Below are 27,867 nucleotides of genomic sequence, written 5' to 3' on the forward strand. Positions count from 1 at the left end.
TTATATATTAATAACTTTATTAAAAACTTATGTTTACGTGATTATAAATAACATATTAAGGAGTTCCAATTTTTGCGAATTCTTCGCAGCTCAGCTATCTTGTAGTAAATAGTACATGATATATTTTCATGCAATTAAACTATATAATAAAATTCAATTTTCCCAACGTTCTCTTATTGGCGATAATATTGGTCATCGTCGCAGACATGAACTTTTGCAAATACTCCTATTTTCATGACAATTTCCTCTCTTTCCCACGTGAGTTTGCAAATAATAAATAGGAAACTTGCGCAACACGTACAAGCCTCGTCGATCAAATGATCGTTTAATATAGCATTGATCTGCTTTAGATCAACATGATCAGAATTCTAATCTAAGTACATATATGTATATATATACAGAGATACTACAGTCGCTTTAAAACACGCGTCTGCCACCATTTTTTTCTTTTTTTTTTCAAAAATTGCTTAATTCGGGATTTCTTAAAACTGACCCTTTGTAAGAGAATATGAACTCTTCTTTACTTACTTGGTCTCTTTGTTTAAAGCTATGATTATTAAATATTGGAGGTAATTGATTCTTTCTCTGTCTGACACAGGTCTCATGCTGTTATGTGATTTCATAGTTAGTCCAATAGTTATACCATGGATTCTTACGTAAAGAGATTTACAATATTTAATATTGATCTTTACTTAGTAATTTCACGGTGTATATTTTCGTTGTATTTTTGGACATTTTTCAGTATAACATGTAAAATATATAACTAGCATAAACGGAAAATAATTCTGAAATATAAAAACTATAAAACATTGATTTTAAACGTTATAAGTAACATGTTTCTTATAACTAGTAAATTTTCAAAATTGACAATTCATTTCATTTGGTGAATGCCGATTTCAAATGAATTATGTTCACAACATTCTTGAAACGTACAATACTTTGTACCTTTTTATCAAAATAATGTAATCGTATGCAATCTAATAAACATGAAATCTTTCATGGGAACTTTATATCATTTAATTCTTATGGTAGTCGGCATATTTATGAAATGTACCGTATTACTGGTTCGTTGTTTCTGCGCAATCAACAAGATAATTAATTAAACAGTCTTTTCAGACTAATCAACAGTGTATTTCAGCATGAGCCCTGCTTTACTTATAATACAATTCGCATTTAAGAATTCTTTCGCAAAGATCGCACGTTCTTGTGCATTTAAGAATAAAAATAATATTATCATTTATATCAGATTATTGATTATATCTTTCACTACGAGGTACGTACGATCATAGAAGATATTCATAGATACATACATTATACATATATGTATATAAGTCTTCGTTGACTATTAGTCATTGGTTCTAAACTTTTGTTATACATATTATCGCTTAGTTTCTTATTCGATAATTTTCAAGCTTCGTATTTGCTCGTAACTTCTTCCTCTTTCGATACTAGAAGAAAAAATCGTACTGAAAAACAATTTACTCTTTCCTCTCACCCGTATTGTTATCGAATAAAGAATTAAGCGTAATTTCCTGACTTCATTCATATATAACGAAATTAAAAAAATCGCTCGTATTTCGATTCTGATTGTGTCGTAACACGCTTTAAGTTATTATGAATATTTACATAGGTGTTCTCGAAGGAAGGTACACGAGTATAGCAGTGCTCGTGTCGGATCATTGAGCGAAAAAAGTTAGAAGATACAAGAACCGTGGTGATCGTAAGAAGAGTTAAGGTTACATTATCGATTTGCTTTCATAGGTGCTATAATATGTCATCTATAGATACGTACATTGTATATTAGTCATCTACTTAAAGCTAGGTGTCCATTTGAGAGTAAAACTATAGCGAGCTGCTCTCGAGAGTATCTCTCGCAAATGGATACCGCGTTGAGAATGTTTCAACCCTCTGAGAGTGGTCGCGTGATCGCTCGCTCTCAAGTGGAAACAAAATATGTATAAGTTCGATTAATACGTGCGACAGCATTCGTAGTTGGGCACTTGCAGCGAAGAAACTAAGGATACTATAGGTAATGCGCGACTACGCCGAGTGTCGTATGTTTCTATAGTCGAAATTACAATTACGCAGTGAAAATTACAGCGATAAACGCGACGCGGAAACATAAAACAGCGCAAGTAGAAAAATATTCGCGATTCAAGTTCAAACAAATTTTGTTATTTAGCATGGAAATATTTTCCATTGGTTTGAAATTATAAATTAGATTGAATATTTTCGAAGATATTAGCAATTACGAAATTATTCTTACATAAAGCTGTTTTACGGCAAAGGCGATGCAGAGATATGATTTTTGTTATATTTACAAACTCCGTTATTTTTATCTCGCATGTTCGTTTATCGTAGAAATCGAATTTTACAATGTGCAACTCTTTGCTTGTTTTTAAAAATAATTTGTTATTCGGTTGGTCGTTTATGTTCACTATTACTAATAATAATACCATGTATAAACTGTACAATTTGTGATATTTTACTGAATATATTGGTAAAAGTAGAAATGAAGCGGCATTATGTGTTACTCTGAGTAGATTAGAATTGAAAATGTTAATCGACAAATCGTAAATAATAATTTAGAAAGGATACATCATTAGGTTGGTTGGAAGAAAGGTGGCTGATCGATATTGACGTATTTAGGTATAATCTTAAAAAAAATTTATTACGATTCATGCACCGTTTTATTTCATTGCCGATAAAGAAAATTAATATATGTAAATCAAATGAAACGCAATATAAAGAAAATTGACGAATAACCAAGAGATATTCAAAAATAATGCTAATCACTTTGTTGTTGTATCTTTATAACTATTTATTGGTCCCCGAATTTGACAATATTGTTTTCTATCGGTATAATTAAAACGAATAAGTTATCGTATACTAAAGTAAGCTTCTTACGTAAACAAGATCACAAGATTCGTACATTTTAAACGAAAATTTAAAAGATACTAATCAATATGCAAACATAATTTTCTCCTTACGCGTACAAGTCACAAGTATTTTAATGTTACAAAAATTGAATGTCAGGCTGAAGGAATCATGGCCCCCTTTTTATCATACTGATTGGTCCGAAAATACCTTGTGTAATAAACAATAAAATACTTCACTTAAATTTCCTACGAACCTAATGGATAAGTTCTTGATTTTCGATGTTCAAGATAATACGGGCAAGTACTTGAATCTGTCGCACATATTTCACAATCTGTCGTTGCTGAGTAAGAATGAATTTCGATAATTGATAATAATCGTGCAAATTTCAAACTTTCCCTTCGTTTCTATTCTATTGCTCCGATTATTCGTTCATATCCGATAAAATTCAGATTTCGATTTTACAAAACAGAAGACCAAGTGAACAAGTTAGAATAAGAAAGGTACCTGAAGTTCATGACAATTATTTCGAAAAGTTATACTTATTACACATTACGTTCGTTTTAACGTAAATCGGTACGCATGTAAAATACACGCATTATTCATAGTTAATTTTAACTTGGAAAATTATTCATTTAGAGGAAAAGAAAGTTTAGGAATTTGCACATTTATTTAACATTCGGGCTGCAGAAATGTATCTTCGCTAGGTCGTTGCTTAAGTTTTACTAAACGGAAAGACGAACGGTTCACGTAACGTTATACTTGAGGTCATTATATGCTCTCTAATAGGATGTGTAATATTGACTCTGCTCGATCTTTTTTTTTGAACACTGATAAAAATAAGATTCTCTTAAACTACGGGAATTCGAATATAGAGTGTTATGTTTGTCGTGAGACGTACGTGATTAATTGCAAGAGTATAATTCTAAATATCTCGTTTACACTTTTATCACAATGATATACATATTTTACTCCGAGAATTTCAATTCGAACGTGTATATCAATTGTTTTTAGATATGTAAAACTTCATTATATCGATATACGAAATTGGAAACTTACAACTTTCGGATTCCCATCTTTTTCGCTACCTTTCTTCCTAATTATTAACTAATATGTAAAGAAATCGAAGAAATCCTCCGTTCATATCAAATGTAACGTAATAAAATACTTATATAATTAATATCTTGAATTTTCTTTTATATCCTTTGGTGTATTGTCCCTACCATTTTTCTTTCTTAAACACTTCAGATGTCAGTCATATTTTACTTAATATTTTCATCATATCATTCACATGTATTCTTAGCATACACGTTTAATCCAAACGATAATACGGTAAAATAACGATAAAAATTCGTAAAATCTCGTTAACGAGATAACAAAACGCATCATCTTCTAAAATAGCGAGTTTATACGACTCTTATACGGCGCCTGAATGTTTTGATATCTGTGATCGATAGATTACGTAATATTAATTTTGCGTAAAAGACGTCTGCAAATAACACTGTTTTGGTACGTTGCACCGTGCTGTGAATCGTTTTACATCGATTGCCAGTTAACAAGGCCGCACGGATGTATGTGAAAAGGAAAGTAGGCAGATACAATGCCGTACGGCAGGCCACATTAATATGTCACATGAAACATTTACTACATCATAGAACGGGATATCTTGGAATAAATATCGATTTATCGCATACGAATCAACATTTAAAATGATTAGGGGCAAAGAATGTGTATTTAGAAAGAGAGAGAGAGAGAGAGAGTTTCTGATTTTAAGCGAAACCTTGCAGACTAATCATCTACGCAATTGATATTGTACGATGAATTTTTCATCTCGCCACATTGTTCGTAATTACTTTCAACACGTATCCGAGTCGATTCAAAACGGAATCTCAATCTGAATTTCCTTAAAATTTCAAGCTTTTTAATTTCCGATATCGCGAATTTTAATCCATGTAAATTAGATTAAAAATTGCTCTGCAGAATGCAATTCAAAGGTAATACGTGCATGATGAAATTTTATCTCCGATATGTGCGCATAGCCGCATAATCCGTATCACGGATAGCGATCGATAACGCTTCGCGGTAGAACATCTCGTTTCGAGTTTGCATGTAAAACTGCGAGATTTGAATATTATCGGCGGCAATCGATAGAATATCCTAGCGGAACATTTTATTTCGAGTTTACTGTCGTGTAATCAACAACTTTGTTTCGAACTTTCGTGTAAAAAACCTTTTCTCTCTGGATTTTTCATCGTAGCTTCCGCTTGGAGCATTTTAATTTTGCACATTTTAATTTGCCGTACATTTTATCTCTCGTTTCACGTTTTTAAAATCGTAGTTACAAAGATTCCGATTTGAACTTATTACGAATAAAAGAGAATTTCGTTTCCAGCCATTAACATCGTACAATTGAGAACATTAAGAACATTACGAACAATTATTTCTGTGCGATTGAAAATTTGTCTTTCAGTTTACCTTTCTAAAATCGATGCGCGACTCGATTTTTCAAATCACACAAAGTAATGCGATCAGCATGTAGGATCATACGAGGAGCTCTTTCAAGAAGTCCTCGGCAAGCAAGTCCTACAAATAATCGTCCACTCGGTCGTTTTCGTCTGGTGGACTAGGCTCGCTGACGCTAAGTATAGGCAGACCAAAGTGTTGCACCTCGATGCTCGATTCGGGCGTATGTCTTGAGTAGTCGCAGCTCTTTGAGTGCCGTTCGATCCCGGCACGTCGATGGTAATGATGATAACGGGGTAAGCGAGCGTCGGCATCGCCAGATCGCCGAAAACACCTGCGGATTTTACCGAATACGTGGACTTAATCGATCGAACGATTTATTTACACGTCGCCTTTCGCTCGACGCAAATAACACAAATTAACAGCAGAATTCGGGAAAATAATGTTTCGTCATTCTTGCAATCTTATTTTGCATTAAGATCGAGTAAATCGTTTTCAAATAATTCTCTATCTTATCGATTCGATCCTTAAAGTTTCACAATGTAAATGTCCGATCTTAATCAACAGAGTAATTTAAAAAAACAAAAGATCATATGGTGTTATTGAATTTCCTATAGGTGGACGTACAAAGAACATACGCAAGTCGAATTTACTGCCTTTTTCTTTTTTTTTTTAACAGAACGATATGCTCCCTAACGCTTTCTAACTATTTATGCCAAAAAATTATTAGTTTAGAAAATCCTTTAGCGTGAATATCACGAAGTTGTACTCAATTTCTTCTGGAAGACGTCCACTTATCAACTAGACGAAACGAATGTCGTTTCCAAATTATTGGATTGGCGTATTCAATTTCCATCGAGATCACCGGATCTGAAACCATCAGATTTGTTTTTTGTGAGAATATTTGAAAAACAGAATCTATTAAAAAGAATATTTGACAAAAACTACTATGAATGACTTGAAGCAAAGGATTCCGCGAGAATCCAATGACCCTCTAATTTTACCGCTTACGTTAATGTATCTACATAATCTACGGACACATGAAAAATGTAGCTTTAAGTATCGATTTTAACGTTGCATTACTAATTATTACTGCGCAATATCGAAATTAACTCTTTCGCAATGTTGTTCGAGAAAGACGATCGAGTCGCCGAATATTAATATTTATTCGCTATAGAATTTTGAAAGTACATATATATTAAAAAAGAAAAGAGAAAAAAACACATGAAATCAATAAACAAATAATTGACTTTTAAATCGTTCATTCTAAATTGTTTGTTATTTTATTACATTGTCGAAGGGTTAAACCATCAAGTTTTTTGGCATAAATAGCTTCATAGTATTATAGCTTGGGTATCTCATATACATTTTTGCATATTGCGTGCATTGTCTTACTATCTCGCGCCTCTAAATTTTTCATAAATTCGTAAAACTCCAACTATCATCAATTCTTTTACAATATTCATACAGCGTCACCTTATCTTTTCAAGTAAATAGGATCTCGTAATGATAGATCTTTATTAGCGAAGTTCTTATCTCTTTACCGAAATTACATTTTTCATCGATGCCGCTTGACGGACGATAAATAGTCTGCAGTATGTTATATCTTAGTGTGACCCTGAATGTTAACTTGGCGTGTGACCAAGTTTCGAGGGTGGTCTTTAAGGGTGAAAGATATTTGTAGGATGAGGCGACGTCAATTGCCACGACACGTATATTTAACGTTGTGGTGTGAGTTGGTACCAAACTGGAGATAAAAATATCGTGGGTCTCTTATGAGTTCACACGTGAATGCATTTAATATAACAGGCGGTAGATTTCGTTGTACTTGAACGTCAAATTTAACAAACGATCCGAACATCGATATTTTATCTTTCATTATATTACAAAATTCATATCATTTCTTATATTAGCCATTATTATTGGCTTCTAAGATATGTCAGTTACGTTATACGTACGTATAGATTGCATTATAATTTCACAAACTCCAAGAATCAGTTCGACGTCGGTGATTCGATCGAAAGGGATGGTGTTATTCGGGTGAAATATTTTACGTATTTAGCGCCAAGTATAAAAGAGATTGCTTACCGCTCATCCATGGAAGCAGGTTGTCGTATAGGACACCGGACGTATTCGTGACTTCCGCCAGCTCGCCATCCGCCGAAACGTCGACCAACGAACGACGATGAAGACGTTATTGGAGAATCCCTGAAACATTTATTGCAATTTTGTTTAATAATTCATTGGGAAGTTTGTCACTTTTTTTTTCATTCTTACTTCCTAACGTTTCATTTTCATTCTTATTTCCGGCAACGAGGAATATCCTTGACAAACTTCGTTTGTCCTTGACTCAATTTCTACCCTGATTTCGCAAGAGCTACGTGGTAATTACTTTTATATAAAATTCTTAATCTCTTTCAGCATTCTTTACGTCCTCGTAACGGTACTATGAAAAATACATGTTTTAATTAAAAAACGAAAGAAATAAAAGAATATTTCATGACGATTGTACTCGTTCTGAGACAGCCTGGTACAGCATCTCCTGTTTCTGTTTTAGCGTGTTTTATGTATTGTATAAAGCTGGAAAGTTGAAAGTGTGGAAGGAACGCAGGTCTGATTGGTCATAGTGCAATAAGCCGTCCTTCTCGCACAATCATTTTTATTGAATTTTTTATATCTCTGTTGCACCTTTTTCATGTCCTCTCATAATCTACTACAGCAGACGATGCAAGCGGAACAGCGTCGACCCTCATGTAACACGCAAACAATACGTATGCACGCTGTATTCCAACGGTACCATATTAATCTATTACCGTGAAATGAATTGCATAAGAAAGATCTCGGGTGGTTTACGTAATAATCATGGATATATACGCGGCGTAATGTTATCATTCTTCGGGTTTAATATACTTATATAAGAGATTTTTCAATTAAGCTTCTATAAAAAAAACATGTTGTAACATTTCGAGTGACCCGGACAACAGATTTATAAAGGGTTTTTTTTTTTTTAAGAGAGAAGGTTCTTGTTTCTTGTAAAGCGAATTTACATTTGCGTGCTGGATATTTGTTGCAAAAAATTGATAAGCAAAGTCAATTGCTTAAATGCGAATGTTAATATTCGTTGCAACAATTTACCGCTCTCTGAAAAGTGGACAACCTAAAGACACGTATCTTTGAATTATTCACAAGTGTTCTTAAGTGTTGCACACTTTTTATTCACACAACGGTACATTTCGTGCTCCGTGTTATTTCAAAGTCCAAAAGAATTTGCACCTGTGCGGAATTTAAGATATGCTCGCGACGCAAAGTAACTGGCAACTGTAATAAAATTGTCTTTTCGGAGTTGTCGATTTAGCGAGAAGAGATATGAGACGTTCGTTTCAGCTTCGTGTAAAATTATCATGTATGATCGTGAAAAATGCGCACACAAAACCGACTGATTCACGTACAGTGTCTGGAATAAGGTACAAACTAAGATAAGACGAAGATAGGTGGTGAAACATTACAAACAAACGAAAAGTAAAAGTCTGCTTTTGAATAAATCTTCCTCGTTGATTATTCAATATTTTCAACTGCTTCTGGACCAATGAAAAGAAGAGAAACGAGAAAACGATGTTTCATACCGTGAATTTTAGTAAATTTGCGTAAGAAAGGAAATGTACTATCATTAACATGAATTTCCAACTTGAAGTTTGCTACTTAAAAGTTTGTTAAGGTGAAATAATAAACAAACTTTGATGCACACATAATTCATCCACAAACTTCCTTACTTGCGTACAACTCTCGTTTACGATAGAAATGTAACAATCTGTTTTCGCTAGAGTAGTAATTCCGTATGCAGACTGTCTCATATTGATCTAACCAGTTATCTTGAATAATATAGCACACAGAAACTACAGAAAAATGTTTCAGATAAATATTATCAAAAAGTATATGATGCTCTTTTAAAAAATTCAAAAAACTAACGAACTCGGGAAAAGTCGATAAGAAGTTATTATTAATTGTCACGATTAAGAACTTTCGTAAGACGATGCAAAAATGTAACAATTCCACGTAGGATTACATTTATGTATCTACTACGAATGAAATTACCTTGAAGACTGTAATTGATGATTCGGGTCGAGCAACGAAACGTCTGGATTATCCTTTGGACAACTCTCGAGGCTACTCTGCCTCTTTGATTCGGAATCCTCGCACTTCTCCTCTAGTGTTGATCTCAGGAAGGATTCTTTATCACCGTCGATGCCGTCCTCTTTCGAATTTCGTTGATCTTGTCGATTCGTCGACGCAAGTGGTAAATTATCTGCACTGCGAACCTTCCGGCACAATTTCGACGTTGAACCGTGCCGTCTTAAAAATTCCTGCAAAAAGCGGAACCGCATTGCAGAGAGGATTGGGAATACCGCTCGTTTCTAAACTTTCTTTCTCGCTTGCGTCACTCGTCGGAGATCTACATGCATTTTCCTGTCCCTGAAGACAAATGCTATACTTTGTGCTTCATCCTTGCGAAGGTCACTTACAGCAACTTTACATTAACTTTTTATTAATATACGTGGACAACACATATTGTGTGTGTATTGTTGTTTTATATATTCGTTAATGTTAGCGTTATTGAATTAATCGTCTTTTAATATATTAAAACACTCACCGTAGTTAGTGTGAATACAACGTGCAAAAATTAAATTAATTTTAAATATTCTACTTTTACGCTTACGTTCTTCGTTTCGCATTAAAATTGTCCCATTTTAATCATCGTGTCGGATAGTAATTTTGCTCTGGGTTATAGATCCATCGGATTTCGCTGTATGCTGGAAGGAACTGATGCTACGTCGAACAACGTCCTAAAACTAATTCCTTCTAGCATTTACTACAGTTATACGGGTAATTCAACAGTCCTTATCAACTGAAGTATTTCAACAGTCGAATATTCATTGTATTAACAAGCCTCGATATTCACTGAAGTTATCCTTAACGTTAATTCGGTATATTAATTTTCCACCAACTGTATGTTTCCAGTAAATGTCTCATAACTTCTATATGGACTTTTAGACTAAATCAGTTAAAATGTCACTAATATAATTACTATTCTCACGTTACAGAGTTAACAATGTTTTAAAAGGTTTTATATATCATAAATACTTTTGTAAGGGTTACTGTATATATATTCAACACGATGGCACGATATATCCTAAATGCAGGAAACATTTTTCAACGAAGATCGTCTCACGCTAGCACCGTTTTATCTAAAATTATGCATCTATCGATTGATGTTGCAACTTATAAGAAAATACATACTCAGCGATACATAAAAATGGTAATCTTTTCCCGTTGTTAATTTGGTAAGATGAAATCGATTTGTTACGATGCAAGAAGTGACGTCAGAAGTATGTACTTACGATTAATCGGCATAGATCTAACAAGTATAATATGAAAACCTTGTCGTTAAGAAATACAATGTATCGTGAATAGCGGCCGTGGTCCATGCTATCAGAAAATGAATTTAACGACTTCCTTACAAGTAAACCACGAACTTATTGATCAACCACTGAACTACACTTTGCCTCCAACTACCTTGAACTTTAGCGTTTGACGTGTCTATTTTGTACAGTCTCTTTCGCGTTCGTTACATATTTCAATATCAGGATGCGCCGGGGATGGCACATTCAAAATTTTATAACGTACAAATAAACTATAATGTTTCCCTACATTTAGATTAAAATGAAAGGTCGGAAGTAATATTTTTATAGCTTTTAAGTTAGTGAAAAAGTTGCTAAGAAGGAAGCGTCGTATAGGATCGCTATCTAAGAATCATGCTTGGCGATCGATACCTGTTACTTTATATTGAATTATCTATATTTATTATAAGTTTCACAATTGTACTTTACGATGTGATTAAGATAACTATGTTTCTAAAATTTTAACTTACTACTTATTTACTTTATATATAATTATCTGTTCGATATAAGTTTCACAATTGTACTTTACGATGTAATTAAGATAACTATGTTTCTAAAATTTTAATTTACTACTTATTTACTTTATATATAATTATCTGTTCGGTATATTTAATATCGTTTTAATTTATTTTACTCCGTTATCGTCGTTTGAAAAAAATACCAGAAAATAATTTATATTTATAATATCGATTCTAATATTCAGAGAATAAAAATGGTTAACGATAACTGCAATTGCGCGACATTTCCTGGAATTTTCACTAATTTTCTGGATAATTCGTTGCTCCTTCGTTTGTCGTGACTGCGAATTGACAGGTAGGTTGATACGAAGTTAGGGTTCGATCGAAAGTTTCAAGGACGTGGATCAGCTGGACGGTTAATTCACCCGGTGTCACGACGAAATTGGTCGAGTTGCTGCTTTCTCGTCTTATTCGATTACATACCTGGGATAGGAAGCCAGCTACGTCGATGGCGCTGTTCACTCGCGGCCTCGAGGTTCTTGGCCAGCCCAAACCACCTCCGCTATCCAAGGAGTCCACGTGATGGCTCGACCAGTGCAGATGCTGGAAAATGTGGCAACGCAATTAGGACAAACCGATACCGCTAATATCAATGCAAATTGCATTTTAATGTGATTTTTCTCAAGCGTGATTTCCGACAAGGCAGACAGGAACAGACAATTTGTATACCCACTAAGAATAGAATCTATTTTTTGAAACCGTTTCGTTAAAATAAGAAACGGCGAATCTTTAATAAAGTATATTTTCTTGTAATAGTGAGTAATACTTCTGTGTAATAGTGAGTTTAGTTAGAACGAAGTTCATGATTTTGTATGTTTATAGTTTTGTTTTACTCTTGTGAAGCATAAATAGCAAAGTATAGTAACAATTATAAAATAAAGTGTTAAAGTATTATGCTTTAATAGAAAACTAAATCGATCGTACATGTGTATACCTTAATGCCCTGCACATTTGCAATTCATGGTGTCGTTTTTGTGAATTATTGTTAAATGTTTAGCAATAATTGTTCAATGAACATAATTAAATTGTGCACCTTATTAATACGTCTGATTGCATCTTATCTATTGTAGGTATGTAGTTAAATAAAAGTTAATTTATACAATTAATTAATTGTTTATTAGACAATGCTATTTTTAGTGGGTATCTTTTGAACGAGGATGTTTAGACAATTCCAACATTTTTGCGATGCACTGACTTTTAAACTAATTTCTATTAGTGCAATATCTGCCTTCTTTCTAGTTCACGAGTATTCCTGTTTTTTAAGGTTTTCGTTTTCGTACAAGGCTCATAATCTATTACCTATATTGACTTTACAGTCAAAAAGATTTTCTGCTTTTATATCGTACAAATAATTACAGTTGTAATTATAATTGTAAATAATTTGCAGTTATGTAAAATAGTGCTTACACATTAACAAATGATCATTTCCCATTATTTATATCGATCATTATACACGTATATCCTCGGATGAAAGTGTAGTAATAGTTTTTCAATGCGTTTTTCAATAATATAATATAATATTAATACAATATTTAAAAAATGACCATGACAAATACTACAAAGATTGAGTTTACGTCTTTGAACTCAATTAAGTGAATATGATTTATTAACCATATTATATTTAGAAGCAGGTTAATTAGAATATTAATTAAGGGATTTTATTAGCTAACGGTTCACTCGCGGGACGTAAGAATATATCTATGGAACTTTCCTTGTAATATAAATATAATTTATGGGCAATATCATTAACATTTTGTATATGAATACAAAATAAGAAATTTACCAACGTTATGGATTTAGTTTGGTTTCGATGTCGTTGCTAAATATTTTAAATACCGTTAATACACAAAGCCAACATTTCATATCGTTATAAGCTTAATAAAATCATTTTTAACCTATAATATAAGAAATATTTAACGAATAACATTATAATAATATTAAATGAAACTTTTCAAAAATTACTTTACTTGTCATATATTAGTTGTAAAATCGTTATAAGTAAAAATTTCATCCGAGCAACTGTATATCAATATTGTGCTTAGCTTAACGATGTATGTATCTTTCCTAACAACGTCGTAAGCGTTTCAAGTGGGCAAGCAGCTTTTCTAGTGATACAATAATCGCAATGTAAAAGCATTAGTGTTTGCTGTGCGCTATTTTTACGTCAATTCGTGTCGCTTTTTTACTCGCATCTGCGTTGTTATTGTTGTGCAGAAACATCTTTGCTAAATGTGCGAAACTTGTGCTTGCACGCAAACTGATTGCAGTAATACGTGTGACGAGTCGAAGCATACTGATTATCGTATTGGTATTCCAAGCAGATCAAACAATATTCATGAACTGAAAGGAAAAAATCGATGCAAATAAAAGGAGAAATAATTGGCATATTAAAGTAAAAATATTTGTCGACTTAAATATTACACGAAAAATAGGCAGATTGTTTTCATAATCAATTTTACAATCAATCAATCAATTACAATACCAAATTGCTAATTTACATTTCTAATAGTTCTTATATATTTCGTTTTAATTTGCTTTTCAGATTAAATGTATATATGTATTTGTTTCTTGTTTAAAGTAATGTGTTTGCAGTATATTCGAATTTATGTTGCTTGAATTCAGGTAATTGGGCTAATCTGTACGAGACTTACATATTTCATACCATTATTCTTGTTCTATTTCATATTACCGTTTTTTTTAATGGGAAGCCAACGATTCATGGGTGCATCGAGTTGTACATACGAGTAAAGTAAGTGAGTCAGAAACGAACGAATTTACCTGTTTTTTCTAGCTTCGTGTGATCAGTCTTTTGCAGCGGTTTACGTCATTGGAATTTAATTAGGCTTTACGGATTACGTGAGGACATTCAATCGAATTTAGTACGTCTATATCCTGATGCTAACGTACTGGTTTCCTGTCTCTAGCAGATTCGTGATCTTGTTGAGATTTGGGTCAGGAAGCTATTACTCCAGCAACTTTAAGACAAGATATATCTAGCAGAGGCATCGTTCGTCCGAAGCAATATTCTTCCTATAAACGTTAGATTACCAACACATACGATTTCATGATGTTTTCTAAAGTTGAGCTTCATCTTTCTTAATACGTGTGCAGTATGTCGTATGCGAAGAGTACAACGGATAACGTTTTTATTATACTCTGTATATACATACACATATGTTGTTCAATCGTAATGTGAGCGTTACCTTCCTGCTGTACGATAAGCAGAAATTCAATTTCATAACTATTGTGTCGTTTTATTGATTCTATCGTTTTTATATACTATCGATTTTTAATAAAATTCCTACTTGTTACTACTGTATCGTTTCTTAATTGTCTGTTTCTTTTGTTTAACATTTAAATTTAAAGAACATTAACAGAACGGTGTTGACGATACGATACAAAATGACACGCATATATCAAATAGACCGTAAAATATAATATTGGTAGTTACTCGGACATAATCAGATCATTTTCCTTATATTCGATCGATTTCATTCGATCTATCATAGAATACGATTGCTATATTTCCCTACTCGCAAAGATACGATAGAAAACCTAGAAAAGATGCGATACAATGGAATAAGATTTGTTTTAATAAACAGAGAAGTAGGAAACTTAGAAACCGCGATACGTAAATAATAGAAAGTGAAAAGCGTTATTAAAGGTGCTACAATATTTGTTACATTCGAGTGCAATTAATTGAGGCACACGACCACTTGAAGTGACTCAAGCGTTGGTGCGAAATTTCAAAAATGTCTCATGTCATTCGTGTATTAAATACCGACTGTTTCCACTTTCCAGAACAATTTGATGTTTATATCGTATTTCAAGCCATTTTTACAGTTAATCTCAATTTTGTTTCATTAAAGCCAAACACACGATAAATATTGGAATTACCACGCATCGATCGATCGACTTTGGTTTATTTGCAATTTTCCTAACAATATTTCGCGGATTAGATCGTTCAGGAATTAAATCGTTGATCGAAACACGTGAACACAACTAAACAAAGTACCTTTGAATTAGTGAAATACTAATCTGTTAATCAGGTCATCTCTTAATAAGACACTTAAACAATATAATATAATATCGTAAAAATAATTATGGCAATTTAAGTGACAAGTTAACTCGTTTTCCCTAGTTAATACGTTAATGAATGGAAAATGTACGTTATGTACTTTACTCTTTGATCAGATTAGTTTTGATTAAGCTGTAATAAAAACTTCTGCCTTTCTCCTTAAATCACTATCTAATTGAATAAAAGATCACTAAATTGTGTAATTAAACTGAAGCAATTTTATTCTTCAGAGAATCGATAATCGTGGAATTTTAATCTTGTATTTTAGAAAGTCAGTTTAGATCCTCTTTCTCAAATAAATACGTTTTAATCCCCAATCGTGATACCACACTTACGCGTATTAAATTTGAAAGTTTAAGTACTGTGGATGGTTGGTTATTAAAAGTTCTATGAATCGCCTTTGGAAGATGGAAATGGCTCTACGTAAGCAGATCGTCTGTACATACATATACATGAAACGTTGACGAGCGCAAATCAAGGTTGAGAGTAGCGAACATGTACCGAGTTGAAAGCAACAACCTTTTACGATTGGATCTCTATGTGCCGAATATGTAAATACATACATATGTATGATGTATCTATGGACGCTTTTTCGAACGACGTTTTTGATGTTACACTCGAATTCTACATCGGAGAATGCTAAATACGTCGGCTGAAAGTTCTCTTCCTCTTCTCGATAAAAATTTTTCACCGTAAAGTAGGTACTAAATGACTCGCAGAAACAGGCGTTCTTTTAAAATTGCTGTGAAGCGAGAAAAAGTCGGTACTTTTCCAGTCGTGTGTACCAATTGAATGATTATTCTCATAACGATTTATTTTCTAAGGTAGACCTCGATTTTGATCATTAATTTTTATCGTTATCTGTAGTTATTCACATTTTATTAATATAGATGTATATCGGCTTGCCAACTTCGAAGCGTGCAAATCTTTTATGTCGAATAACATGTATTTTAAAGAAATATAAAGTATAATAGAAAGAAAGTAGCGTCTCGAATAGCGTTCAACACTTAGAATATACATGCACTGCAAAAGCATTTGGTTGAAAGCATTCCTACATATATCATAACGCTATATATGTATGTATATATGTATGTACATATGTGAAGGAACATTTTATTATAGAAACTAACCAAAGATATAAACCTAAATATTAAAGTTATATTAGAATTCGATTTTATAGATACGTATAAAATGTTATTTCCCTAATTTTTAACTTACCTGTATTTTTATCGATTTTGTTGAAATTATTTTTATACTTTCATTGAAATTATTCTTGTTTCATCTTTGTGCAAATTACGAGGATACTTCTTAATAAAATAGGTAATAATTCATGCATGCATACATACATGTATGTATATACGTATCTTCTAGTGCTCTATTCTTATTTGTAAATTATAATGGTACTTTGGAAACGCAGTATTTCAGAATCGTAGGTCATTGAATATGAGTCAGTATGGTCAGAAGAAATGTGATGGAAAAAACATATTGTCGTTTTGTTAAAAATGTGAGATATCTCAGATATCGAAAATTTCAAAATATCTATGAATCTTAAGACGCGTACAAAAATTAGGGTCAAAAGTAAACTATTCTTTAATATAGAAATGCCATTATTTCCCTCCTTCGAACGGCCATATAAGATTGCGGTGAAAGTTGGCAAGCCTACATTTTCTGGGTAAATTTTCATATTTCCAAAACATTTTCAATTCGTACTTTAATTACTCAATTCTTGGTTTGCGCTCTTAAAAATCTATTTATTATGAGTACTATTGTGACTATGTATGTATCTCTACATACTACTTCGTTGCGTCAAAGATAGGGACATCCACGAATACGACTGTATCTATATGACCTATGGGAATGACTAAAACATCATTGTTAGACTAAAGAAGCAACTTTTAATCGACCGAAGACTATACGAACTAGTATCCTAATGGTAATGGAACTCGTCTATAGGATCGTCGATAGACCATTCGCCAATTAAACTCAGTATGACTATAATCGTCTCGATGAATATCGAAAAGTGGACTCAGTCGGAAGTACAGACAAGAGAGAGCCGCAGGGGATATATAAAGGAATAGATGCACGAAGCACGTATAAAAGCAGAACAAAGGCACATCGTGAAAATATTGGATAGAAAACGAGATAAAGAAGAGAATAAAAGTGAGCTAACGATCAGTGGAAGAAACAGCTGTTTAATATGGATAGTAGTGAAGAACAAGGAGAAGAAGAAAAATACAAGAAGTAGAAGAGCAAGAGGAAGGTGTTACGTAGTTGGAGGTAGGAGGCATACGTAGTAGTAGTAGTAGTAATAGAAGTAGGAGAAGAAGAAAAAGAAGAAGACGAGAAGTAGTCGTAGTTGACTAGCAGTAGTAGTAGCAGTCGTAGTAGTAGTAGCAGTAGCAGTAGTAGTAGAAGTAGTAGTAGCGTAGTAGTAGTAGTAGTAGTAGTAGTAGTAGTAGTAGCAGTAGTAGTAGAAGTAGAGATTGTTAGCAAGTACCGATGGTCACGCGATGTCTGCCCTGTGGAGTAGAGCGAATTGGCAGCCGCAGTCGCGCGGCTCTCGAGCCCTCCTCGGGTACTGAAAGCACTGCTCCAAGACGCAACAGCCCCCGCCCCCACACTGCATCACCATATCCGACAATGTGGTCATTACCTTCAAGATTTTATACGAGCGATACGTATACATTCCCGGCGGAGCGTCATTTTTCGATTATTCATTAGTGCGAGGAACGACGATTTTCGCAATGGGTCAGCAGGGTTGGGAGAGGCACAAAGAGATCAATTCCATTAGAGTCTCGTTCGGAGAATCAATCGATAAATCTATTGCTAGATTGTCACAACTAAAGCTACTAATTACCTTTCCTGTCTATACTTCTATTACAAATAGCGTTATAATAAAAATCCGAAAATTCTGAACTTTCTAGACATTTTCCAGTTTTGTATTTGATCGTTTGTTTTTTTTTTTCGTTAAAAATCGTCGATTGTAAATTCGTAAATAACGAAATTGTTCTCGGTACCAAATATTCTACTTCCAGATTTCGGATTGTTATTTCGAAAAAGTGCGGCTTTATATCTAATATATATTAATAAAGAGTAATCAGAGTAAAAATACATAGTGTCTACGAGTGAAATAAATGTTAAATACTCGAATTCGTGATTCAAGAAGATATATTGTATTACTCGATTAATACGATCGAATAGATTTCTACCTTTTGCGTAATATTATTTGCATCTTGTTTCGGAGAAACGAATTAGTAGTTCGAATAAACCGACTTAGAACTGATCGAGGGTATAATTCTATTATAAATGTCGATATGTACATATCGAGAGAAAATGTACAAATTAACTAAAATTCACGTTGACGATTTAGTAAAATAACTAAAAACAGTAGATGTAATCGTATTCTATCACTAAAACTTTTTTTATCCTTGAACTTTATAAACTTAGTAAGAAACTAGTATTTCAGCTTAGATAACTTAGAACGTTCTGCAACTGTAGTTGCACCATCAGTAAGCGTAACCGCAATACATGTTCCCTTAGGGATTACAAATTCGCCTTACAAGTGAAGTTCTCGAAGTTCAATTCGAAAATTCAAAAATATTTGGAACTTTGCACAAACGTAGTTCATGTGATGCTAATAACGGAATAATCTTTCTTCCTGCTGGAAAACAGTCTTAGAAATGAAAACACCCCCCGAAGAAATTTCGACTTTTTCTTTGTGGCCTATATTGTGGATATGAGAAACTAAAAAAAAAATGTTTTCAAAATTATTCTCTCACCAGCCATAATTTTTGGAAGTTTTATTTCTTGTTGTCATGCGCGTAGTCTCCAAGGAGTTTTTTATAAATATACGAATGATTTGAAACAACAAAATTTTTGAACACACAGGATCGAGGAGTGTAACATGCAACGCTGATCGCGAGCTCTTGCCGAGCTGCGGCAGCTGGTGCAAATTATTTGTATTAATTAAATTAAACTAGTTATATTAAATTATATACATAACTTCTTATATCTACAAGCATAGTGATATAGCAATGTTTATTTTTTATTCCCTTTTTTATAAAATTTTTATTTACATATTAAAATTCGTCTGATGAAAATCATACAAACAGTAAATATTTGTATAGAGTCCTCCGAAGAACATTACAATTTGTACTTCATTTGTACTTTTTCTGTATCTTGTATTTTCTTAAATATTTACGGTAATATGAACAGTCAATCAAATTTCTTTGAGGCTGTTTTCACCCCTAAGACCGTTTTCCAGCAAGAAAAAGAAATTGTTCCGTTATTAACGTCCGTGAACTACAATTGCGCAAAGTTCCAAATGTTTTTGAATTTTCGAGTTGCCGAACTTTTCTTGTTAGTGTTCTTCAATGAATGGTCACGACACAATTTCATTTCGGTTGATTTGTATGAAATAAATTTAACGGAATAGAAATTTTGCAGTGAAATTTGTTTTTAGAACACGATCGATGTTTCTTCGTCGTAACGTTTGCACAAATTTTTGCTGCAACTAAAATTAACCTTGCGTGATAATGGGACAAGGGGGTCGTTTTGTAGTCATTAAGAGTAGATTATATTTTCTTCAAACAGAGAATTTCCGTGTTGAAATCCATAATATTGTGCGCAGGATATTCATCAGTCTGAATTTCAATTAATTTGCGACCTACATTCAGAGAAGTTAGCTTTCCAATGATTATTGAGCACGATAGCTGAAAGCTATTGCCAAAATCTATGCCGACAATAGTAACAGCAGTAGACTAATCAATAATCGATAGTCTTTCATTGTATTCAAAGACTATAGTGTGGTTTATATCTATCTGTGTGTATCAGGTAGATTTTTATTTGGAATTTTTACTGGCTGAATGATATAAATAAATGAAATCATATCCTGCTGTAATATTGCGATGTTATAAAAATGTAATAAAAAAGAGAGCCATAATACAGTTGTTAATTTATACTTTAGAATCTAATATTTTTCACGCAACAGTTCCCAAAAATCAGTCAATACATTCAAATGTATTTCATTGGTATATTATTAACATTATATATTATATAATTTTATCGTGGTTTTTGTTGCTACTAAAACTATCCAAGTTCTATTAGACTCTTATAAAACTGTTCTTCATTTTTACTTTGTCGTTACAGAACCAAGATGTACGTCACTTGTATCTTATGTGAGTTTCACGTGAGTAATCTACAGTTTTTCGGTGATGTTTTAAGCATCGTTTTATTGCTTGATTTTTAATACTTCAAGCTAAATGCGCGTCAATTAGTCTATAAATAACCATACGTATATACCGTCAATTTGCGGAGATCGTATTCCGAAACTGAAGTTAGACGTAGACAAGTGGGCACCGCTTAAACGAAAATATAGCTCTCGGTTCAATATTCGATCCGATACGTCTTTTTGACATACAGCTTTCGCTGGAAGCGGATGTCCCGTCTGTTACTGCGATTACGTGCACTGTCCAATTAAATCTCTGTACCATCTAATTAAATCGATACTTCTGATACGTCTAAACATTTCTTGATTCGTATGTTAAATTACGCATATGAATCACTTCGAAATAACGTTCGCCCGATATGAATACCGATATCTGAGTAGCCGTGCAATTTATATATATCGTTCGATGATATTGTTTCGGGAATTTATCGATACACACATAAACGTACATGTCTCTCAATTGTATTCAAAGGATGCCAGATTGAATTTTTTAAATGTATTGCATCCTGCTGTGCAATTAGAGTTTGAATGTCTTCATGTGTGTATACAAGTATAAACGTGCTATAAAAAGATCTTATTTAAATATATCGAGTTGTTCGAAAATTCATAGTTTGACAATCGTTTGACGTTTATTCTATTATATTATGTAAAAAGGAAAAATATCTATCGATTACATAAGAATGATAATGCTACTAAAGTGATATAAATGATAATTCAATTGTAACTGTTCGAAGGAAATTATACCGACAATTAATCGATCGAGTAGATTAATGTACGTCAAACATATAATTTAAAACGTAGTTTAATTATACAGGGTCTTTTTCAGCACAACAATGCCAATGTATTCTTTGCTAAACCTAAACCTAATCCTGGAACGCTGTGTATATTTTTAGTTTATTTCAAATTTCCATATTTAATATTATTATCAATTAATATTATAATTATCCAGTTCGTATAATTCTCGGAAAGCTGATATTTCGAATGTTTTGCTAATCAAGAAAATCATATGTTTCAATAATAATTCAATAATAATTTTCGTTTCGAAATTAACAAATAAGAAGAATATTTTGTCGCACTCTATCAGTAAATTAAATTAACACTAACCTTACCAGGCCCGGTCAAATGACTGGTTTCAAAATTTAATTTAAAATTGTACATTCATTGTTACTTCTTTTGTTCATCTAATTTTATCTAAATTTTTATATTATTCGATTAATCAATTTCTCAATCTCTTTGTTTGCTTTTTTTTTACTATGAAAAATTCATCGCCTGGCTTGTTTAACGCGACATTTTTCTAACGTTTTTTGCCTGGAACCTTAGCTCTGAACTCAAGTAAGATCTAACTAGCTGTAGTTGCATACATCTAAATGCGGTGTGTGTTTGGCTAAGCACTTGAATAATCTGACGGAATCCATGTCAGGTAACGCATAAACACAACGGAGTCTTGTCGGAGACTCTCAAGAAATACTTCTCAAGAATATACTCCCTCCATAATGAGTTCTCTGTTGCTAAACGAAATCTAAATGCAGTATCATTTTGAGAGTCACAGAGTGCAGGCCGAAGCCTATGAGAAATCAAATACGACAAGGAGTGAACAAATCTTATAATATTCAGTACATTGGTTCTGTATTTTGTTTTATCTCTGACTACGTCTACGCGTTCAGCGAGAAATTCATTGAAAAACATACAAAATATAAGAGAGGGCCGTTGAGACGGACGAAATTCTAAGTCTAAAAATGAGCAAATTGAAAGTGAGGATGATTTGTTGGATTATCATCATACAAAACATATGATTGATTATTTTATTATTATTTAAAAATTATGCTGTGAATTGTTTCCTATAATAAATTGACAATTTCTTTCGAAGAAACAACGTCTATTTCGTAACCGATCAAACGACCGGTTACGGTAAGAATTGGTATATGAGAAGTGCCGGTACGGTTAGTGTTAATCGATTATTTTTGTACAGAAATGAATTTGGTAGATATTCATTAAAACTATATGTAGGTATAATTCCTTTTCAAGAGAAACTATCACAGAATTTTATATAAACAACTATAAAAAAATCAGCCGCTGCTATTCTCCTGGAAAAGTAAGCCTAGCTATTTGGAATAGATTAAATCGCATATTTGCGATTTTTTTGCATCTATCTAGTGGAAGATCGAAGTAGCGAAATAGGATGTATAATTATGCGTTACCTGAGAGCAGGTGTGTTGAGTCGGATGTTGCGTGTATGCAGCGTTCGCCGCTGCGCATACCCCAGTCCCGGGAACCTTCAATTGTTCCTTGTAATCGGGTTGATACGGCAGTAACATGCGAATCTTTCCCCAACGATTGAAGAACAGCGCTATCGCGCCTGCCCAAAAAATCAACACTAACACCACGATCCCCACTTCTACGCCACGGACCTGTAATTTAGACGTTCCTTCGATGTTCATTTTACGCGTCTAATTTTTCAACGACTCGGTCAACAGGATTTCTATTTGCATTTAGATTTAGGTACCTTCTATTCGAAGTGAGAATAACGAATGAAAGAAGAACTGGAACAACAGACGAATAATTACGTGAACGAAAATAGGAGAAAACACAAAAAATATTTCTTTCTGAAAATATAAAGCAGATATATAGGAGACTTCAAAATTTCACGAGTTTAGAGATATTTTCAGATTTTTAAGAGATAAAAAGGTATGTAATTAGCTGAGATTGTTCGAGCAACTATGTATTCTTGAACTTACTTGTATGTAAGGTTGTGGTTGTTGAGAAGAGGGTGGAGGAGGTGGAAGGGGGCCGCCTGTTATCGCTTGTTCCGGGGGAAAGGATGTTCGTGGTGGCTCTAAAACATTCCAGTAAATAATACACACCTTTAAACGTGTACTTGTAAGGTGCTATCAATAGGTGTCATTAATAATGGGTAATTTATTTGAAATTTTATTTTAATTTCTATTTCATTGAGAGTTACTTAGGATCATGATTCTGATAATATAAATCAAGGCTCTTAAAATCGCTGAGATATGCCCTATTCTGCATAATTACGATATCTTTTGTATAGTTTTCGAAAAGAAAGATTAAATAAGAACAACTTACCAAGTGTACGGAAGACGATTGGTCGACTTCGAAATCTCTTGCCGGCTCTCACAGCAGTGACGACAAGTTGATACTGCGTATCAGCTCTGAGACCGCTCAATGTAACAGCTTCACTATTTCCTGCGACCTCCGTCACCACCCTGTAACTAACCATAATCCTGTAACACCACCTTGCCATTGTAATCTGATTTCTATATTTTCTTTCTTTTTTTTTGTTCTAATATGACCTCTATATATTATATTGACTTTTTTTTTACATTTGGTACAAAAAAATAGAAATAATGCTTGCTTCTCAATTAACTACGACGTAAAGAACTACGAGCAGATTCTGATCAATAACGAGTACTTTTCATTTATTTATTATTTATTGTACATAATCCTCGCCTATTGGCTTAGAATGGACTTCCGGTTTTACATCGTTCTCTTATTGCCTATATAAAGGGTAATTAATTGGGTAATACGTTTAGGGGAGTTATCCTAAGATTATTATTGTATTAATGTATTATATTAGCGTATGATTTACGATATGGTTGTGTACATCAAAATATTTAAACGGGAGGTTTCGTATTTTCTCAAGGCCTCGAAAATTTTTAATATGATGATTTGATGCGACAAATGAGTAGGTACCGTAATTAAAAATTATCGTTTCTATATAAAAAGTAATTTCTATGACCGTTCGTAAACTGCGCCGTAACTACTTGATTAAAATTTACCATCAATAGCACTCAAAATAACAGTGTTGTTTTTTATATATTCACTGTGATAAATCATTTTGTGAGACATGTTTATCGTGCAGAATTTCGCAGAAACAAGTCCGTGACTACATTTTTCCTGACAATTTTCTACCACCTACACAATTGCTTTATACACTGCTTTGAAACTCTTCTGCTATTATAGAACTATCAATTTGTGACATTTCAGTGTAATACTTTCAGCGCGCATTCTCCAGATGCAGTACTATCGGAAAATGCATAAAGCGGAAAATCGATTTTTTATGTATGGTCAAAAGCAAAGGGCCTGTTGAAAGGAAAAGGAGTACTACATATATTTCTAAGTTTACCAAGTGTTTCGCATTGGAAACGTCTTCAAAGCCTATTCGCGTGTTCTTTGCAACAGCATGACATGTAATCTCTAAACAACGGATGATTTTTCATATTCTTTCACAACACACACACACGCCTCAATTGCACATAGTTTTCTATAATATAAAAATTAACCAAGTAAAAAGTGCCCATGTTACTAAAAGTCAAGTGCCTGTTTAAAAGATTAAGTGGTACAGAAATTAATGGAGTAAAATGCTACTGGTAATGTTGGATAATTGGAAATAACTTGGCTTTTTATGTTAACCTATGCAGGGCTCCTTTCAAACAAGTATTTCTTTTACGACTATATAATGAAGTTATATACTATCTTGGAGTAACGTAAGAAGGTAAGTAATGCCTTAAGGAATACCTTAAGAAAGCTATGTACCTGTCACTGTATTTCCTGTGCCGCAGTAGAAGTAAAAGCATCAATTAACATTAAGTCCTCCTTAAAAAATTGACATCAAAAGACTGATACCAATTGATAAACGAATCAAAGTATTCGCTCGTGATATTTGCGAAATACACGAAAATTTCAAAATGTCATGCCATGCATGATCGCGAAGTATATTATACAAACTTATTATGAAAAATATATAAAAAAGCTGTCGTACGATATTAGTCTTAGAACTAGCATCAGTTTTAAAACCATGCCTTGGATTCCTGTTTCCTTATTTAGAAGTTGCAACGGTACTTATGCTACTTCCCGATAGTACATGCAAAAGAACGAAAATATGTGGAATACCCAAATCTCCAGAACGCACCTCGCATCGGTTGGCTTGTACATGACGTCGTATTTTTCAACTTGTTCGACCTGGCTGGTGCTCCAAGAAACGCGGACAGACGTCGGATTCAGGAACATCACCGTTATATTTTCCGGAACACCGGGAATACCTGTCACCGATCCTGGAGAAGCAAACACTTTATGAATACATTATAGATTCAATATGGAATAGATAACAACTAAACAGCAAGTAGTACTATGGGTCTTTTTATCGATAGAAATTAGGATGCAAGTGTGACGGTTGTTCGATATACCAAATTTTTAACCATATGTCTCCTTACTGTTGAATCGGTCACAGTGGTCTCGTAAACTGGTTAGCTCAGTCTTCTGACCTTGCTTTTCTCAATATCTTTTATAGAATATGTTGAAAGAAATTTATAAAGTTTACATAGATGTCCCAATTCATTAGAAAACATGCTGCAATGACGAATGACGAAAGCATGACGAACAAGGAATCGCGATACTTATCATCGTTTTTGTAGAAAGCGGACATTAATTTAGACTTAGCATCTAAAAGAACATTGAAAGTGATGGACGAGAGAATTTTTTTCTTCGTTACTATGCTCTCCATCATGGCAAAGAATAGAAAATAGCCTTGAAAATTTGCAAAGTGTACAATATTATAGTCTCACTATCGTTCTCTTTGAACTAGAGTACTAAAAAGAAGAAAATTTAAAATTGATTAAATTAGAGAAATTGAATTTGACGAAAATAGACAAACAACGAAGATAATAAAGTTACGTTGATTACCTCGTATATAATACTATAATATGTTTCTCGAACTGAGAAAGATTCTCAATACGGGATCCTCGATAAATAGGGTCCGTCGCTTCTCAATCAAATAACGGTTCCTCGAAATGGAAAGGCTTGTGATATTTTATATAACTGTATTATCGAGCCATGTTTTCATGAGATTTCGAGCATCAAAGGAAAAAATTGTATTACATTGAGAAAAGACAAAGCAATATAGCGAAAAGCATTTATACTTTCGTAGTTGCGTTTAGACTGAATTTTATCGGAATGATTTCAGCAATTTTATCTGGCAGACGAAATGAATTTTACTCGCTGATAGTAGTTTCGAGTTAGCAAGAAGAAAAAGAAAGAAAGAAAGAAAGAAAGAAAGGCGAGAGTAGCTATATGTACGAAATTTTAACTGGCAAATATGATTATTTATTCGAAAAATATTACAATCGAAGCAAACGTATTAAATAAAGTAGGGCATACCTACAAAACCAGCTCCTTGTAGGAATAGTATAGTGGCCCAAAGGACCATGCCGCCAAAATGGCGGGCCAGATATGGACCGCGTATTCTTTCACGCACGCGTTTTCCACTTCCGCTCTCTCTTAGATATGTACGAGTTTGTGCCTTATATATAACTGCTGGGTAATCTGCACGTGCACCTCTCTGAAAATTGGTGCTCATCTAGCCTCCTCTGGCGTGCTGCATTCTTCTTCTTTCATTCCACCATAACCACTATAAAAAACAATTAATAACGAAAAATAAACATTCGAATATTACGTTACTTATAAAAGGTGATTTTGTCGTAATATTATTAATTTTACTTTACATTGCTACGATACTTTTCCTACATTAATCATTTATAACATTTTATTAATTAAAAGTATTCTATATTCCGTACTTTTCTCATAAAAGTTCAAATAAACTTCCTATTAAATTATAGAAATTGCCCGAAATAACAATACCGTTATTGCAGGATGAACTCGAAGGATCTCCAGTCGAAACATTGTACTTGCATCTCTTTATCCAGATAGGGTACGGACAAATTCATCCCAGTGGTAATCTGAAACATAGTTTATGGAATCTACATTGATTGACTGTAATATCGTTCTTTTATAGCGAAAGAAGAATTGTCTTAACACACGTCAGACGTAGTGAAATATTTTTCAAATCAAATTAGATATCGTTGCAATTATCAAAAAGCGATACACCGTATTACAAATAGATTTGCGTGATCCATTGTAGAAAGAGAAGCTACCGAACTTAAATTTTTACGATATCAAATAAGAGAAACAGCTATTACACATTTCCGAATATAAAACGGATATTAGGGTAAACGTGATAAGGATCGATTTGCTTTGGGACTGCGTATTAGTGACAATTTGTGCGTGAACACGATACAAATCGTTAATAAAGAGGGGCGTACGTAGGTGCTGACCTTTCCGCGTTGCGTGGCACGCGCACAAACACTGTAAGTATGTACTCATGTACCGGTCTGTACCAGCGAAAATACTGAACGATGCCCCGTCGCGTTGGTACTAGCTAGCCGGCCGCAAGCC

General features: G+C 33.5%; 1 protein-coding gene across 5 annotated transcripts; it reads right to left on the reverse strand.

The window, feature by feature from the left end:
• LOC117237543 lies at positions 1 to 27,867 on the reverse strand. Of its 5 annotated transcripts, none has more exons than XM_033501609.1 (12): positions 27,747 to 27,867; positions 27,274 to 27,371; positions 26,794 to 27,043; positions 25,550 to 25,691; positions 25,174 to 25,188; positions 23,704 to 23,843; positions 23,355 to 23,452; positions 22,818 to 23,027; positions 11,738 to 11,857; positions 9,433 to 9,701; positions 7,429 to 7,548; positions 1 to 5,674 (listed from the first exon to the last, which is right to left on the reverse strand). In XM_033501609.1, exons 3-12 carry the CDS (start codon positions 26,990 to 26,992, stop codon positions 5,461 to 5,463), a joined length of 1,527 nt encoding a protein of 508 aa, XP_033357500.1. In that variant the 5' UTR covers positions 26,993 to 27,043; positions 27,274 to 27,371; positions 27,747 to 27,867; the 3' UTR covers positions 1 to 5,460. The 5 variants fall into 5 exon arrangements, with proteins under 5 accessions (XP_033357500.1, XP_033357499.1, XP_033357501.1 ...); XM_033501608.1 differs by having other exon boundaries at positions 23,704 to 23,849; positions 27,747 to 27,866; XM_033501612.1 differs by lacking the exon at positions 1 to 5,674 and adding an exon at positions 5,998 to 6,210 and having other exon boundaries at positions 23,704 to 23,849.

Source organism: Bombus vosnesenskii, unplaced genomic scaffold, assembly GCF_011952255.1.
Source record: "Bombus vosnesenskii isolate JDL3184/JDL3185 unplaced genomic scaffold, Bvos_JDL3184-5_v1.1 scf7180000013379, whole genome shotgun sequence".
Taxonomy (NCBI): Eukaryota; Metazoa; Arthropoda; class Insecta; order Hymenoptera; family Apidae; genus Bombus; species Bombus vosnesenskii.

Bases quoted from the DNA above. Each gene is read 5' to 3' on its own strand.
- LOC117237543 (XM_033501608.1), bottom strand. From the start codon at position 26,992: ATGAGCACCAATTTTCAGAGAGGTGCACGTGCAGATTACCCAGCAGTT. The intron at 23,453-23,703 runs GTAAGTTGTTCT...GGAATGTTTTAG, and splicing joins AATCGTCTTCCGTACACTTG to AGCCACCACGAACATCCTTT. The intron at 11,858-22,817 runs GTAACGCATAAT...CACATTTTCCAG, and splicing joins CTCAACACACCTGCTCTCAG to CATCTGCACTGGTCGAGCCA.